This window comes from Strix uralensis, chromosome 20 (genome assembly GCF_047716275.1).
Source record: "Strix uralensis isolate ZFMK-TIS-50842 chromosome 20, bStrUra1, whole genome shotgun sequence".
NCBI lineage: Eukaryota > Metazoa > Chordata > Aves > Strigiformes > Strigidae > Strix > Strix uralensis.
The window spans coordinates 9,959,906-9,975,177 of record NC_133991.1 but is presented as its reverse complement, the minus strand read 5'-3'; the positions used below and the strand labels follow the sequence as shown (position 1 = coordinate 9,975,177).

The 15,272-nt window shown below is 43.4% G+C and overlaps 1 protein-coding gene across 4 annotated transcripts in view; it reads right to left on the bottom strand.

The window, feature by feature from the left end:
• Window positions 1-15,272, bottom strand: part of VPS53 (VPS53 subunit of GARP complex) — a 74,206-nt gene that overhangs the window by 21,906 nt on the left and 37,028 nt on the right. For all 4 annotated transcript variants that reach the window (XR_012631719.1, XR_012631720.1, XR_012631721.1 and 1 more), the window contains exons 14-17: window positions 10,937-11,179; window positions 9,328-9,475; window positions 8,286-8,368; window positions 4,599-4,677 (exon numbers count right to left, since the gene is read on the bottom strand). Coding sequence is in view for 1 of the 4 variants with exons in the window: in XM_074890500.1 (XP_074746601.1) it covers window positions 4,599-4,677; window positions 8,286-8,368; window positions 9,328-9,475; window positions 10,937-11,179 (553 nt within the window). In the remaining 3 variants the exon portion in view is untranslated. The remainder of the gene's footprint in view (window positions 1-4,598; window positions 4,678-8,285; window positions 8,369-9,327; window positions 9,476-10,936; window positions 11,180-15,272) is intronic.

Below are 15,272 nucleotides of genomic sequence, written 5' to 3'. Positions count from 1 at the left end.
GAAGTGCCCATATAAATCCTGATTACAGGCATTTGAGAAAATATCTGCAAGCTTGCAAAGTCTGGATTCCTGTATGGCAGCCAAGACTTTAATACTGGTGAGACTGATGACAGATAGATGGAAGAGGTAGAAATAGTCTTAAAGTCCAAAGCACTCTACACCAGTGTAGCTCACACTGAAAACAATTCTGGTGTATAAGCTAGGATGCCAACTTCAGCTCATCCCAAATACACGTCAAAAATACAAAACAAGAAGAGTTACTCAACCTCCCATTTTGTTTTCACTTAACGTCAGCAGAAATGCAACAGAATAGCCCCTGTGAGCCAGATGGGCAATTCCCTTGACTTTCTCTGAGCCTTATTTGCAGTACAGAGGGAGTACACAGTGTAAGTCATGTGAAAAACAAAGAGGTAATTGGGTAAGGCCTGGCCAAGTGTCCCTGTGTATAACAAAGTCTCACTGAGGAACACATGCATCCAGAAAAGCACTCTTAGCTCTGCTAATGTTCAGAGACTACGCACTCTGCCATGTGCTCCAACTGACTGTTTGGAGATACTGTTCCTCATGCTGGAGATGAAACAGGAGGAAACCAGCTGTGAAATGAGGATAGAAAACTGGGCACGTGCAGAAGACAAGTTTTTTCTTTTGAGGGGGTGTTTGTCCTCAAACTTGTTTTCTCAAGATCTAGATTTTGCATGCAAAGTTTTTTATTCCTGGTTTTAATTTAATTACTGCTACTTTGTCCACTGCAACCCAGCTGATTCAGTTCCATCCAAACAACATGCAGCCTAAGTGACTTAATGGGCAAGAGAAGCCAAATTCTTTGCAAAACCGCAGTGTCTGAGAGAGTCTACATGTATCCTACCAAAACTGTCTTTATTTAAACCAACCAACCAAACCCCAACCTCTCACATCACCGGGGTAGCTAGAAGGAATATCTCTCTCATCACCTGCTCTACAGGTTTTTCATTCCATCTTACTTCCATTTGGAAGGTTCCTCAAGAGAGAACTGCTTTTCTGCTCCTCACGGTACTTGTCATACCGGAAGAAAACACTTTGTGCCTGTCTCCCTGATGGACTCACACATTCCCAGCGCTGGTCCTTCTTGACAGACAGCGATCCTCAACCAACAGACTATCCCCACGTAGTGGGAATGGCCAGAAAGTGGGACGGGACTGCTGAGTTGAATTATTGCAACAACAATAAAACAGTAGCTTTTTCATTTGGTTGGTCTTCATTCCAAAAGCAGTGCTTTACAACCAAACCTTTAAAGCACGAACAGTAAAAATAGCCCTTTGTGTGTGTGTGTGGGTGTGTTTCACCCGGAAAAAAAAAACCAGTAGCTGCAGTGAAAGACATAGTAGACATACTGAAAAGTCATCAAAAGAAATATGAGCCCAACTCTTCTGGTAAAGCTTTGTTCTTGTCATTTTAAATTTATTCCTCTTTTTCCCTTGTCCTATGTTTTTCTTGGGATATCCACATAGTTTACATACACAAGCTGAAAATGAGCCTGAAGAACAGCAGCAGCAAGGCCTCGCACTCACCGGCCAAAGGGAGAAGCCCAGCGCGGGGGGCGGCCCGGCAGCAGCCGGAAGGCACCTGCACGCCAGGACACGGGGCCACACGGCTGCCCGCAAGGGCAGGGCCGGGGTTTGAAGACCCAGTGCTACCTTCAGAGCTGGTTTTCACAACAAAACCCACAAGGACCCTCGAGATTTTAGGGCGCTTTCTTAAAAAGGGGAGGAGAAGAGAGAAACCCTGAGCAAAACTGGGGTGGTGTGGCTAAGAGCTGCACTACCTTCTGGGCATAGTGGAGGCTCCAGAGCGGTCCTGGCTCTGCCTGGCTGGCGGTGTCCATGTCCCCACATGTCCCTGTGTCCCCAGAGAGCTGCAAGTGGGGTGGCAAGGCCAAACCAGGAACCACCAGGTCCCTCCTCCACGTTCAGCACGGACATGGGTCTCTACCAAAGGGGTTGTTTCATGATTTAATGGAGGACAAATCAGCCTCCACGGCTCCCCGTGCTCAGTAGCACCCCACTGCCAGCTTATCGTTACAGGCTCCGGACGGGGCACGGGGAGCATCTGTAAGCACCAGGCCAGCACCTTCCCCCCTGACCTCATGTTGCTCATGCAGGAAGAGGTGGGAGGGGAGAGGAAAGCCAGTGGGTGTTGCAGGCAGCAGATATTGCTGCCTTTGAAACTGCCTCCCTTGTTTTCTGACACAAGTTTTGGGTTGCACTGTTGCACGCTGCACCTTGTCTGAGAGCTAAAATGCACTCATGCTGACTTCTAATTAGCAGCTGGCACCTCTGATTGCTCTGCTTTTGGGGTTTTCCTTGTATGTATTGGAGAGATTATTAGAGCTCTGTGTTTAAGGGCTTGCTGTTGTCCACTCAATTGTAAGGAAGTAGGAAATTGCAGCTGTGCCAAAAGGTTTTAGCAAAATATAAAAAACCAGCAAGTGATCAACATGAGTCACTAAAATGTCCCCCAGCCCCACTTACAAGCACAGTTTTACATATAAATCGATGCTTAATTCGCAAGTAAATCAAACCTTATCCAGTGCAATCCATAAACTTAATTGGGGCAAAAATATCCCATGCAGATTAGTGGTTCCCTCAACCCAACAATTAAAAAAAAAAGCACCCCAGGCAATTTAAGCACCTGCTACAGATCAGTACAACACATTCACAGCACTTTGTTATCCAGAATATGACAACAGGGGTTTAGGGCAAATTCCTCTCCCACCCCACATCCCAGCTCCCCGTCCTACAGCCGTGTTTAATCATTCTACACCTGCTGTAAAGTTTGAGTAAAGATTAGCACCTACAAATTTTGTAATATGGGGCCTTCTCGTCATATACCATTTTTTCCAGAACACACAAGGTAAAGAATCAGTGAAACTGAGTCCCATTCCCAGCTGAAAGCAATATTCACGATGCCATTTTCTGTGTTAAATCTCTCAAAGTGGCCAGCAGCCAAAGTGGATTTAGACGTTTAAGTATTTCTTAATTTACCTCTATACTTACCGAACATTTTTGCAAGGAAAAAAAAAAGAAGTCAGACTCCAATAAAGGACTGGGAATGTTGAATCTTGGAGGACACCAGAGTGAAGTAAATGAAAAGAAGCTAGACAAAGAAGAGCCCTAATGGAGTAGGGGTCTTGAGACACACATGCCTTTCCCAGTGCAGGAAAATTGGAATGGATCAGGCACACAGTCTATTCCTTTAATAAAGACTGAAATTTTACACATCCAAACACTAACTCCGTGTTTAAATAATTATATGCATTTCTTATTCAACTGTCAGAGTAATAACCCAGCCCTGAAGGAAACGGAGGAGGAGGGTGAAGGAAAAAACCTCTTGCACCAAACCCAGGTCTAGTAAAAAATCACATAAAAGCGACTGTGTCTGATGCAAATAGTGGAATGTGTGCACAAGTGACAAGTATTTATTTAGCTAATTTCATAACACTTAACTTGTTTATATATCATCAGTCCCATCACATGTGTTGCATTTTACCAGTGTTCCAAAGACAAAAATAAATGGCCTACCAGCTGCTGCTTTCTCAAGGTTGTGGTTTACTTGGGTATAAACAGTCAGAGCTAAGTGATTCAAATACTACTACGCTACGTAGGTTCAGGAGATTGAAGGCACTGACATGGCACACACACAACACCTGAAGTGCTGAGCCCTTCCTAATGGTGCTATTTTACTGGGGGGAAAAAAAAAAAATCCTCTTTTCATTTGGAATATGTACAAGCTCTATTACCAGCTGCATTCCACTTCAAATATTAGCTGGGGGTGGTGGGGCTAGTTACAGCTGGAATACATCATAAAGCAGAAAGCTATTAAAATTCATGGCAGCAAGACAGTGTGTTGATCCTACAAAAATGGAGCTCTATGTTTAATATTTCTAATTAAAAAAATAGTTCAATCCACTTTTGTTGTCTTCACCTCTGTCTAAAGCAGTCTGGGTTTTTACAATACTTTGGCAAGAAAACACAGCTCTGCGTTTCAAACGTATAAAAGCCAGCAGTGTAACTGCAACAAAATCCTTAAGCACTAATCATATGGGCCTCTCTAGGAACCGCTCCATATGTCCTTGAGAGGATCACAGAAGCAATAGGGCTCAATCTCAATTCCATATTACCCTTTGAGTACCTCCATTTAACAGCCACAAACAAGCCAGCTACTAAAACTCCTTGTCAAAGAAAAAAAGAGGATAACAAACGGGAAGGTGTATTTGAAATTTCATGCTAACAAAACTTTTCCCAATTTTAAAGGCTCTCACTGGCATTAGGAGTGAAAAGAGAAAACTCTATGTACTTACAGAAAGTATTTCATTGTCTGTGTGTTTTAATGTGCTGCAAAAGAGTGAAAGCTCCAATCTGAATGACAGGAGGTTTTGGGGTGAAGGATGTATTTATAACTACAGCAACTGCTGCTCTAAGAAGCAAGAAGAAATCAATAGATGGCTAAGTCTCAAGGCAGCGTAAAAGGAAATGTCAATAGTGAAATCAAGCAGTCAAAGCAAACAAGAACTCCACATGGATCTTAAGGCTGCCTCTTCCCGAAACAAATCCATCCCCTACCTTGCTCATAGCAGTCAGGGCAGGGTCACAGGCTGCATCCAGGTCCTGCACTAACAGCTGTATGCTGTTGGAGATCACACTGCAAAAAACATCAAGCGCGAGTTTTAAAATAGTACTCAGCAACACAGTGCCAGAACTGGCTTATTTGACTGTGAAAGGAGGGAAATCATCTACTAGCTGACAGATGCATTATGCTGTGAGTACACATGGCTAAAACTTGTACTGAAAAGAAGCCGGGAAGTTCTGCACGCTGTTCATCGGGGAGCCACACAACGGGCTTTAGTGTAGAGAGGACATTTTTACAGTTGAGCTTTCTCTGTTTTGACACATAGAGGGGCTGGAGATCAAAGGTGTCAGATGGGGTAACCCCCACCTTTGCATCAGGAAGGGGAGGAACCCCTGAGTACCGAGCCCAGACTGAGATTTGGCTTCACATTTAATCCAGTCTGTATAAAACTAACATTTTATCATCTCTCCACTCATTCACAGGCAGTGCTCTAGTACTCACAGAAACTTGCAAAGGGGATTTTAAAAAGTACATCTGTATGAGTTCTGAATGTGCCTCCCATCTGAGAAGATCAAGGCAGATGTCTTATTTACCCTACATCTAGGACTGCGGCCATCCATTGTTTGAGTTTCTCAGAGACATATACCAGACTAAAGCACACATTAGTCAAACACATTTCCTTCCCTCCTTTTTTTTTTTTTTTTCAAACAGCATGATATTGCTTAGAGACATATTTGATGGCACCATATTACAATGTGCATAAAGGTGCAAATGATCTAAAACAACAGCTGAGAAACTCTGTCTGCAGCATCTCAGACCACCCTCAAGGGCACGTAACCCAGTACTCACATTACAGACAACTTCTAGAAGTAATAAGTGACTGTGTTTCACTAAGTAAGTGCAGTTTTAAAAACAGTGTAAACTTTAAATCTGCCACAGATGCCTGTTTACAACTTCAGGATTATATATGTAAGAACTGGATTTTACTTTTGCTCTTTCTCATGATGGTGGCACAGATGGAAATCGTAGATCTACAAGAAATCTGACCAATGCTTCCTCAAACCATCCTTCCTCCCCCTCGTCTTCTTTGTGAAGTTCTGGGTACTAGTCTGGAGTTCATTATTCAAAATATTTTTAAGTGTCCACCTCCTCATCGAGATACGGTATCACCTACTCTGAATTCTGCTGCTGGGATGTGGGTGTTGTTCTTCACCGCAACTCACAGAGGTTGTCTAGTCCCTTTCCTACAGCTCTAGCACACAAAGACTGGAATGGGATGCCAAGTAAAAGACTGTTCCTTCAGAGCAATTAATTTGTTTGTAAAGGCAAACTCATCCAAAATTTGTTGGAAAAATTAGGACGGAAGATGAAGTGACTACAGGCTTCAAGTTACGTGATCTGAAACTTGCATTGGGATAAAAAAAGCCTGCGACTGCTTCTGCTGGTGCCTCTGCTTCTGCTGGGCACTACAGGATTTAGTCCCCTGGGGGATTCCACCAGCTCAAGCAAGGCCAAGGGAGCCGAACTTGAATAACCACCTCTTGGGCATGGCTGACTGCTGCAGGGCAGCTGCTGTCAGTGACCCGTAGGAAAGAGTTGTGGCTCAGCACCAAAATGAAACACAACCCTCTCAGTGGAAGGAAAGCAAGTTCATCACTAGTCTCCACACGTCAGGAGTCTGTCCGAAGCTGGGTCACCACGTACAGCTCTCACCTAAGAGCCACAAGACTGCAAACAGGGAGAGAAACCTATCTGTCTACAAATTATTCAAAAGTATTCAAAATAAATACCTGCTGTAGAGGGGTAATGGTGCAGCAAGAAGCGTGTTGCAAACACAAAGCATCGTGACATGTCAAGAGGGCTTGGATCCTCAAATCTTTGCCCCAGGCAGCACCTAACAGTACTTCAGCAGCAGTTAATGAATCCTCATACAATCCCTGACAGATGCACAGAAGCTGACAGACTGAGCAGCTGAGGCCATAAATGAGCAGTATAGTTCTAGTATGGCAAGTTCTTACTATAGTAACCTCAATGTTTCAGGCCTTCAAGGGGTCTCTGAACACTGCCCATAATCTCACAACAGATCTACAGGGCAGGGGGTGGGAATCATGAATTTCCGCATTTACATAACAATATTCTTTCTGTTGAGCTTCAGGAAGAGCTCATTATTCTTCCCACAATTCCTAAAGACAATGCTTAGCCACCCCAGGGGTAAACCCCTTCCGAGTCGATTGCTTTATACACATTTGGGGTGGTTCTGCACTCTCTGTGAAGGAAGAAACACTTTCCAGAGTGTGTAGGCAGCAACGTTTTATCACTTTCCTTATGACTGTGCCGAACAAGACATCAAATCCCAGAAGAAACAACTTGTTTGATGTTGAACGAGCAAATGCCAGAGAGGTTTATAGCTACAACTTACACTGACAGAAGACTGGACAAAGCACTATACTGGAACAGACTGAAAGTCAATTAAAAAGCCTTTGTTACAAGATACATCAGGCCTGTCAGTTTAACTTTAAAGCTGTCCAAAACAGCAAATGTGAACTATACATTTAAACAATTTCCAAAACACATCATATTGGCTGCCTACGACCAACCACCTCGTCAGTCAGCCACTGTGGAAACTGAGCAGCAACTCAGGGTAGCTGGCTCCTGCCGGACAGGTCACAAGAAAACACAAAGCTCACCCTCGACCTGTCCATGTCAAGAAAATCCCATCATATGGCATATTTTATTTCTACTCCCTAGCTACCTGGCTTGCTTTGGCTTAGCGGACACAGCAACCCTAGCTTTTGGTCAGGGATTCACTCTTAAAAAGGCCTGAGAAATATCTACAAGGAAGGGAGTCTCTGCAGCCTGGAATGGAGCCTGAGACCATGTGAAAAACCTGGATGGAGATTCAGTGGGATCCTGCCCACTGGAGCAAGAGAGAAGGAATCACAGGAAGGAAGCCTTCTGAAAAAAATCTTACTGCTATCTGGGCTGAATCTTAGTTTTAGGGAGAAGGAGAGCTGGTGATAGGGATTATTTTCACAGCTTTGCCAAGGTTTTCTTTTGTCTGATGTGAGGTGAAACAATTACTTTTTTGCCTCGATTTCCTTCTCAAAAAATATTCAAACTGTCAGTGGTGGAGAGGATGTTAGAGGGGAATATTTTTAGCATCATTATGTGAAAAGTTATTTTAATGAATGATAATCTTCTCTCAATTATAATCCCCAAATATAAGATTGGATCGGTCTTTTATGTCATCTGAAATGGGGTTTGATCATACTGACAAGGCTGCTGATTAACAGTGGGAAGTTAAAGCAGGAAGGAACGTACTGAAATAGCTTCCTTTCTTGAAATGTAACAGCCACCTCACAGAGCTGCCAAGATGCAAATGATGTTTCAAATGGAAACTCACTATTTCCTTTCCCCTTTCCAGTGCTCTTGTTCCTTTGGCTAGGACGATGGGGAACAACTACATCTAAAGTCTGTACTAGTGCTGCTCTTGGACTAGCTGAAGGATGACCATTCCTTCACCAGGGAAATGCCTATGCCTAGGCTGCGTATCTGGGTGGGTCCTACTGCTGGCTGGGTCCTAAGACACTGGGATCTTGGACTTGCATTACTCCAGCACCATCTGGCTGACAAACTAGGATGTTTGATATATTCTGGGAGGATACATCTGCTGAACATACATGCTGAAAGTGTCCATCTCTCCCGTCAGGTTGATTCGCTCCACTAGACTTGCATCCACTTTTTCTTTGAGTTTCTCTTCCAACTGTTAGGAAACAAAACAAGCAGCAGAAAGATCAGATTTCTTACTTGAAATGACAGTTCTTGAAAACTTACATCCTGGAAAAGTCAACTTCTTAAAACCTAAGCTGTGCCTAGACTATATCCAAAACTCAGCCAGTGAACACTGGAAATCTTTCCCTGTCGGACACCGTAGACATCCTGATCTGCCAGGACAGCCTATGGTGACACAGTGTCCTCAAAGAAATAACCTCCAAGGTCATATATGTAACTCCAGTATGACATGCTAATGTACTAGCTTAACACCCTGGCACCTGTCCTGCTAATAAAGACATTTTCCAACACCCTGTCTGTGCCCAAACTGCAGAGGAGGATTGTCAGTTCTAGTGGTGGAGAGGTCTTGTTGGCCAAACGTCACAGCTCATCTCCTAACCTATGGCATCTGGAAAGCACCTGAATGTAAGGGGCATTGTGGCTGAAAAGCATATCAGCATAAATACCTTCTCTCCTCACTCCACCTTGCCCCAATATTTCATGCAAGTGTTTTTCCAAACCTATTCTGAATTACTGTTTTTCTTGTTTTTATAAAAGGGAGGATCATGAACCATGAGAAGAATATTTTTCCTTTTTTTTTTTTTTAATAAAAAATTTGGTTCCAAATCCAAAACAAATTGCATAACAAGCATAAAAGGACAGCATCCAAAACCAATGCTGCAAAGCAGGATTTACAAGCAAATGACTTTTCTCAGGTAGAAACAGCAAAATCAATACTTCTCTTTTCTTGAAATATAGATTTAATAATATAGAGCTCAATAATCAACAGGACGCTATGAGGAGCGGACGCTACTACGGATGTTTCAGTACTTCTGACTCTTCCATCCTGCACAGCAGCCCACCCCTGAAGAGGGAGCAGCACAGCATCTCATGACAGAAAAGGGGCCGCTGCTGGGTGCCCCCTCAGAGGTGTGGTAGAGGAGAACTCACCTGCTGGGTGGTTGCCAAGCAATACTCTGCAGTACTAAGGATGCTGCAAATGAGGCAGAGTTCTTCTAAAGTAAACTTAGCCACTTCAGAGCCTTCCTTTTCTTTCAGCAAACTAGTGATGGTGAGCCCACCACTGCTACTAGTCGTCCTGGAAAAAAACAGACAAAACCCGTAAGGTTTTCAGGTGTACAGACACAGACATTGCAAAATTACTGCTACATTTCAATGCCATAAAAAGCCCTTATGACCACAAAGTCCAATGCCCTGTGCAATACAGGTCAGTGTCATTCTACATCAAGCACACAACTGCTATTTTGGTTAAGGGATATCTTTTAGAAAGACAAACAGAACTTTGTATCACATCTTCAGGCAAAGGACAACTCACTTATGCACAACGGGGTAGATTAGGATGCAAGTGGAACGCAGCCTTCCCCAGCTAGCTTCACCTTCACTGCCAGTTACTCAAAATCTAATTAAAGATTACAGACAAATCTCAGTAACTATCAGGCAGCTTGTCATATTTATCTTCTCAGTCTGAAACAGATGTCAACATGCGTTGGAAACTTTGCTAACCTGTTTGAAAAACTGATGATATCAACACAGTAAATTATAGAAGATGTGGCTTCTTTCCACCGTCTTCCAGTGATTAACGGCTGTGTATCAACAAAGGACTCAGAACAGTTTAGAGTCAGGAAATTCCCTACCTCTCAAATCTTTATAATCCAAATCCATTAAAAAAATAGGACAGTGATATTTATCTTGGACAGCAAAAATGGAGCACACAAAAAAATGTGTATAAAGAATGCAACTGAGGTCTGATGGAGAATGCACATTAAATTTATCTTTCCACTTGTCTGGATGGAACCCTCTCCCCTTCCATCTGTAAAAGATTTTACTGGTTTCAGAAATTCATTCTGCTGCTCCCAGGTTTACAGGGGAAACAAACGGAAGATGGTAAAAAGCATACAAAATTACCTGTAGTTAAGGCTGGCAAAGTAAGGAGCTCCTTTAGCCTGTACGCTTACCACATTGGTGTAAAACCAGAATGATTTCCTTTATTTTCACTGGATTTACTTCTACATATTTTATTTATATATATATATAAAATGTTACAGAGCAGAGGGAGAGGCAGGTAAGCACTTCAGCATCACACAAATAAACCACCTTCATTATAAATAATTATATGTATAATGTTGAGCCAAGGCAGCTAAGAATCACAGTATGACCATTACCCAAGTGGCAGGGTAAGTGCAATTTTGAAAGCCAGACCTCTCTGAAGAGACTTGGGCTGGCATTTCAAATGGAACTTCAAGAAACTGTAAATCTGACTGCTAACCAAAGCCAAATATGAAGCTGTCCTCCAGGGGCCCTTAAAAGAAAAACAATGCCGTGACTGTCTATTTGGTCTCTTGCTGTTTCTCAGTGCCACGAACTGAACTTTTGAGAAAATCATGAAGTAAATGCAGTCATATTGCTGCTACGTGGTTTCTTTGACAGTGAAACGTAAGTGTTCACAAGTATATATTTACTAATTATCTTTACAAAGCATCTGCTCCTCACTGGAATGTCTCACCAGACAGCGCTGCAGCATTTGGGAAGCAAAACTCACTTGGGCAGGTTTCCAGACAGAATTTTCCAGGCGTATTCCCGAAGGTACTTCTGGAATATGGTGGTCAGGGCTATCATCGGCTCGCCGGTGCTGAGCTGGGAGCACTGCACCATGCACTTTTTGTAGTACACAAAAAGGTCAGCACAGCTGGGCAGGACGGCTCCTCCCTCGTCCACGTTGGGCTTGGGGGGACCTTGAGCCTTGAAGTCAGCCACAAACCTGTCAATCAGTTCACCGAGATTTCTGATGGGGGGAAACAACAGAAAGATATTTTAGTATGTTGGGGGAGGAAACGGAGGGAAGAGAGAGAATAATGCTTAAAACCAGATGCCCTGCCTTGTGACACCAGCAAACACATTCATATTTTAGCAGTTGGGTATTCCAGCCATTTCTTATCTCCGCCCTCTCAACACAAATCTCATACAATAACGAGGACTGGACCAATGAGTAACGACCTTTTGTACTCAAGACTTTTAGTGGCAGCTTCAATCTGTTCTCCAGTCACATATAAAAGCTTGCAAGTCTGCCAGGACTAGGTTCAGCACATTTGATGCAAGTGCATAAAGCGTATGCTCAAGTTTCATTCCTGGCACCGGCAAAAGTAACAGTCGGGCTTCCCATATCAGCGGCCTCCAGAGCAGACCTCGGGGAATATGGCTTTTAAAGGGATGTGCTCAAAATGGTGTGCCATTTGCCATTTCTTGGTCCCATTTGGATACCACCTGGTTTTGCACAACTTCACACATCCTTTAAAGAAGTTTTATTTAGCATGAGCGCAAAGTGCACTTCCTACTTAAACTCTTTTTAAAAGCACAAAAAGCCCTCCTATTGTCTCTAGTGATTCATTATAACCTGGTCCTTACTCAAATATTTCAGTCTTTAGGCAACAATAAACTTCACTCCACCGTTCCATCACGACAAAAAGGCTTTTTAGCATGGCAGAGAGCCAGAACCATCAATACAGAACCAAAGAAGTCCTCTGATCTTGGGGAGTTCCTCTGGTCCTACTCCTCCAGAGACAGCACATCCGTGTCAGGAACCAAGACCAGCTCTCCTGACACTGGAGCTCAGCTAAGTGGAATAACCTTTGCCAGATGGACTAAATTACAGCAATAAACCTCCTCCCCCAGGCACACAAATACACACAACCTTCCACAAGGAAGTTTGGCTTTTGAGGAATATATAGGCATTTCAGATGACAGAAGGGCACTCTGCTGACCAAAAGGAGTTATGAAATTCCTGTATTTTATATTCCCGTTTTCACTACAGAGTTCCCCCAGCTTCCCCCCTCCCTCGGTACAGCCTTCACCCCTCTCACTACTGAGGGTGTAACGGCTGTGCCATGCCATGATCCAGGGTACTTAAGTGGAAAGACAAATCCTTAGAAGGAGAATGGGAGAAGAAAGAACTTGAACTGTTACTCCAGCAAGAAACTGAACTATCATTAAAAAAATAAGGCATTACTTTATAGTTAATATATTATTTTTCAGAAACAGACTTATCTGACAGAATTGCAATGCTGTCCATAGAAAGAAAAAAAAATCTTCTTTAAAAGCCCATCAATGAGTTTCAACTTGAAATGTTCTGCTGCTCTCAGGCCAACTCACAGGGCACCCAGCACGACACGAGAGTTCATGCAGAGACTGCATGAGGGTCTCCCGGGACGGGTACGGCGTCATCGCCAGCACGGACAGCACAGCGGCTGAGACTCTTCAGCGCGTCCTCACTTACCTCTGCCAACGAAAGGGGAAAAAGCCCCGCCAACAATGAAAACTTTGCCCCAGTTTCTGTCCTTTCTTTCTTTTCCTCTCGTGAAAAAGAAAAACCACTCTGATTCCAGTTTACCAAAGAACCCACAACACCTCACAAGTGGAGAAGTGACCTGGCTCTTCCCTGATAAACTTATAGATTGCTGTACCAAAATGGATGAGCTGCTACTGTGGATGATCCACCAGGCCAAACTAATCTACAGAAATGTGCTTGCAATATCAGGGCTTTAAATCATGAAGCAAAGCTCTTTGGCTTAAGCTAGGCTCACAGGCTATTGCAAAGACAAGTAGCCCCTTTTTTCATGCTTATTGCTCGCTGCTTTGAGTATTTTACATAGCTCTGATTCCACAGATACAAACAGTTCCTCGGCTTTATTACAAGAACTGTAAAAACATCAGGCTGCTCAACTGATGTGATAAATCTCTACACTGGCACGAGCAATTGAACGCTGAACCGAAGCATTGATTGTATTTGACCACAGCGAAGCAAAATATACCTCTCCCCGTAGCTGCAGGAGAGCCAAACAGATGGCTGCTGCAGGAGGGCTCACACGTGCCGCGAGCTGCGGCGTTCCTTCAGGTTCTCAAGTAAAGTAGATGTGGACGTGGCTTCCTCCATGTCAAAAGTCCCACTAAATTAAGCAGCTGCATTTCCATCTGCGCTTTGCTCCATCTGGGCAACAAAGTGGAGCTTTCTTAGCATTCACCAGCCACTTTTTTTTTTTTTTTTCCATTCTCTCAAGTCTCAGGACGCAGTGAGGAATGTCAATGGCTTTTGTTTCTTTATGCTTACTCCACATGTTCTCCTCTTCTCCGAGGCAAAGTGAAATGCATCCACATTTTCCCGGCCCCCCAAGGTCCGGTCAGCTGGGATGCACGAACAAATGCAGCTGTCCAAAAGAGCTGGGAGAGCAGCACTACAGCTTCATGCTCATCCTGATCCTAACATGGACAAACTGCCTGTCACAGGCAGGCCATGAGGACTGCTCGTATTTCAGCACGGAATTGATACAAGCAAAACATCAGGATATTGTGCACTAAGGGAACTAGTATGATATTAATGTACACCTCCGTTGATGTCAATCAAATTTTCACAGTGGTCTCAACTGGCCCAAATACAACATGAAGGCTAACAACCTTTGTGTGGTACAATGGGAGCACAAAGAATTCAGCAGAAAAAGCTACTGGGAGATGAAACATGAAGAAGGCAGGAAAGCTACAGAAAACGAACAATTTCTTTATGGACTCTGCAAAAAAAGCTCCATGAAAATTCTCTGGTAGTGCAGATGTCGTATTTCCTAACAGTAGCATATTTATTGGGAGCAAGAACTCTCCAAATCTAACCAAGAGAAAATATGAAATGAAATCATATAAAGGGAATTTTATTCTGGTTCTTGAATCCTTTCATTCCTATATTCCTCTTCCTTTTTTCTTTCACTCAACCTATTCAGTGTTTTTTCTGCATCTTGGCAATCACGAGAGGAACTAGACAACTCCTCAGCAGCGTGAGAGAAGAACACGGTGCTTAGTAAGTCAGCCTGTTTAGTGATGTGAACAGTTGGTATCTGTTGGGCACTGGGGAAGGGCAATGGCACTGAGACACCGGGACACTGGAGGATAGTTTCCATGGACTTCACGGAGGCCACAGACACAAAGAGAAAGTGTCAGTTTTCCGAACAATCTGAACGCACACGTGCATTTTAGCACACTTAACCACGGCTCTGCATGCTCTCAGAACTGCAGACCTGACAGAGCTCTTCCTTCACTCCAGAACAGCTTAGCTCACACATGTATGCTCCCGTTGCTCCAACAGACCACAAAGAAGAGCTCAAGACACGTATCCCAAAGGGGCAGAAATGAAATCTGCTTCGCTGTTAAGAAATCTGATATTTACACTGCAGCTAAGGGTGGAAAGCAGCATCTTTAAAGTCTTTCTTTCAGGTGTCTCCTCTTAAATTGCTACAGATTTTGGCACTGTGTTTCTTTAAATGGGTATGGAAACAATTTTTCAGGAGAAAAGGTCCAGGCTGCTTTCCGCCAGAGACTTAAGGCAATGATGAGCAAAACTGTCATGTTAATCTTCCTATTCAGAGCCCAAACATACAATTAATTATCTAAGCAACTCCTCATTTTCAGACATCAGCAACAGATTACTCAAAAGTTCAATCAAAGGGGGAAGAGGAGAGAAAATCATAAAGGAAAGCAATTTTTGGCAGACAGGGGCAGCATGGGGAATACTGTGGCAGTTTTTCTTTGAACTCCTTGCAGCTTGTGGCTATAAAGCTAATATAAAACATCTCAGGATTGTAAAGGAAAAGGGAAAAAAAAAAAAAAAGCAACTGAAAGGGCTAGGAGCACAGTGGGGTAGAATTACCAAAACGGGGATTAAAATGGCCCCCAGTGAGAAGGGGAGAAATATTCAAACAAGTTAGTGCTCAGTTGGCTGAGGGCAGGGGGGGAAATATCTGCTTCCCTTTGTTATACTGCAGAGAGGAACCTAAACCCAGCATGACAGACCATTGTGCAAGGTTTTATTTATTTATTTTTATTTAAGCATAAAAGGTTGA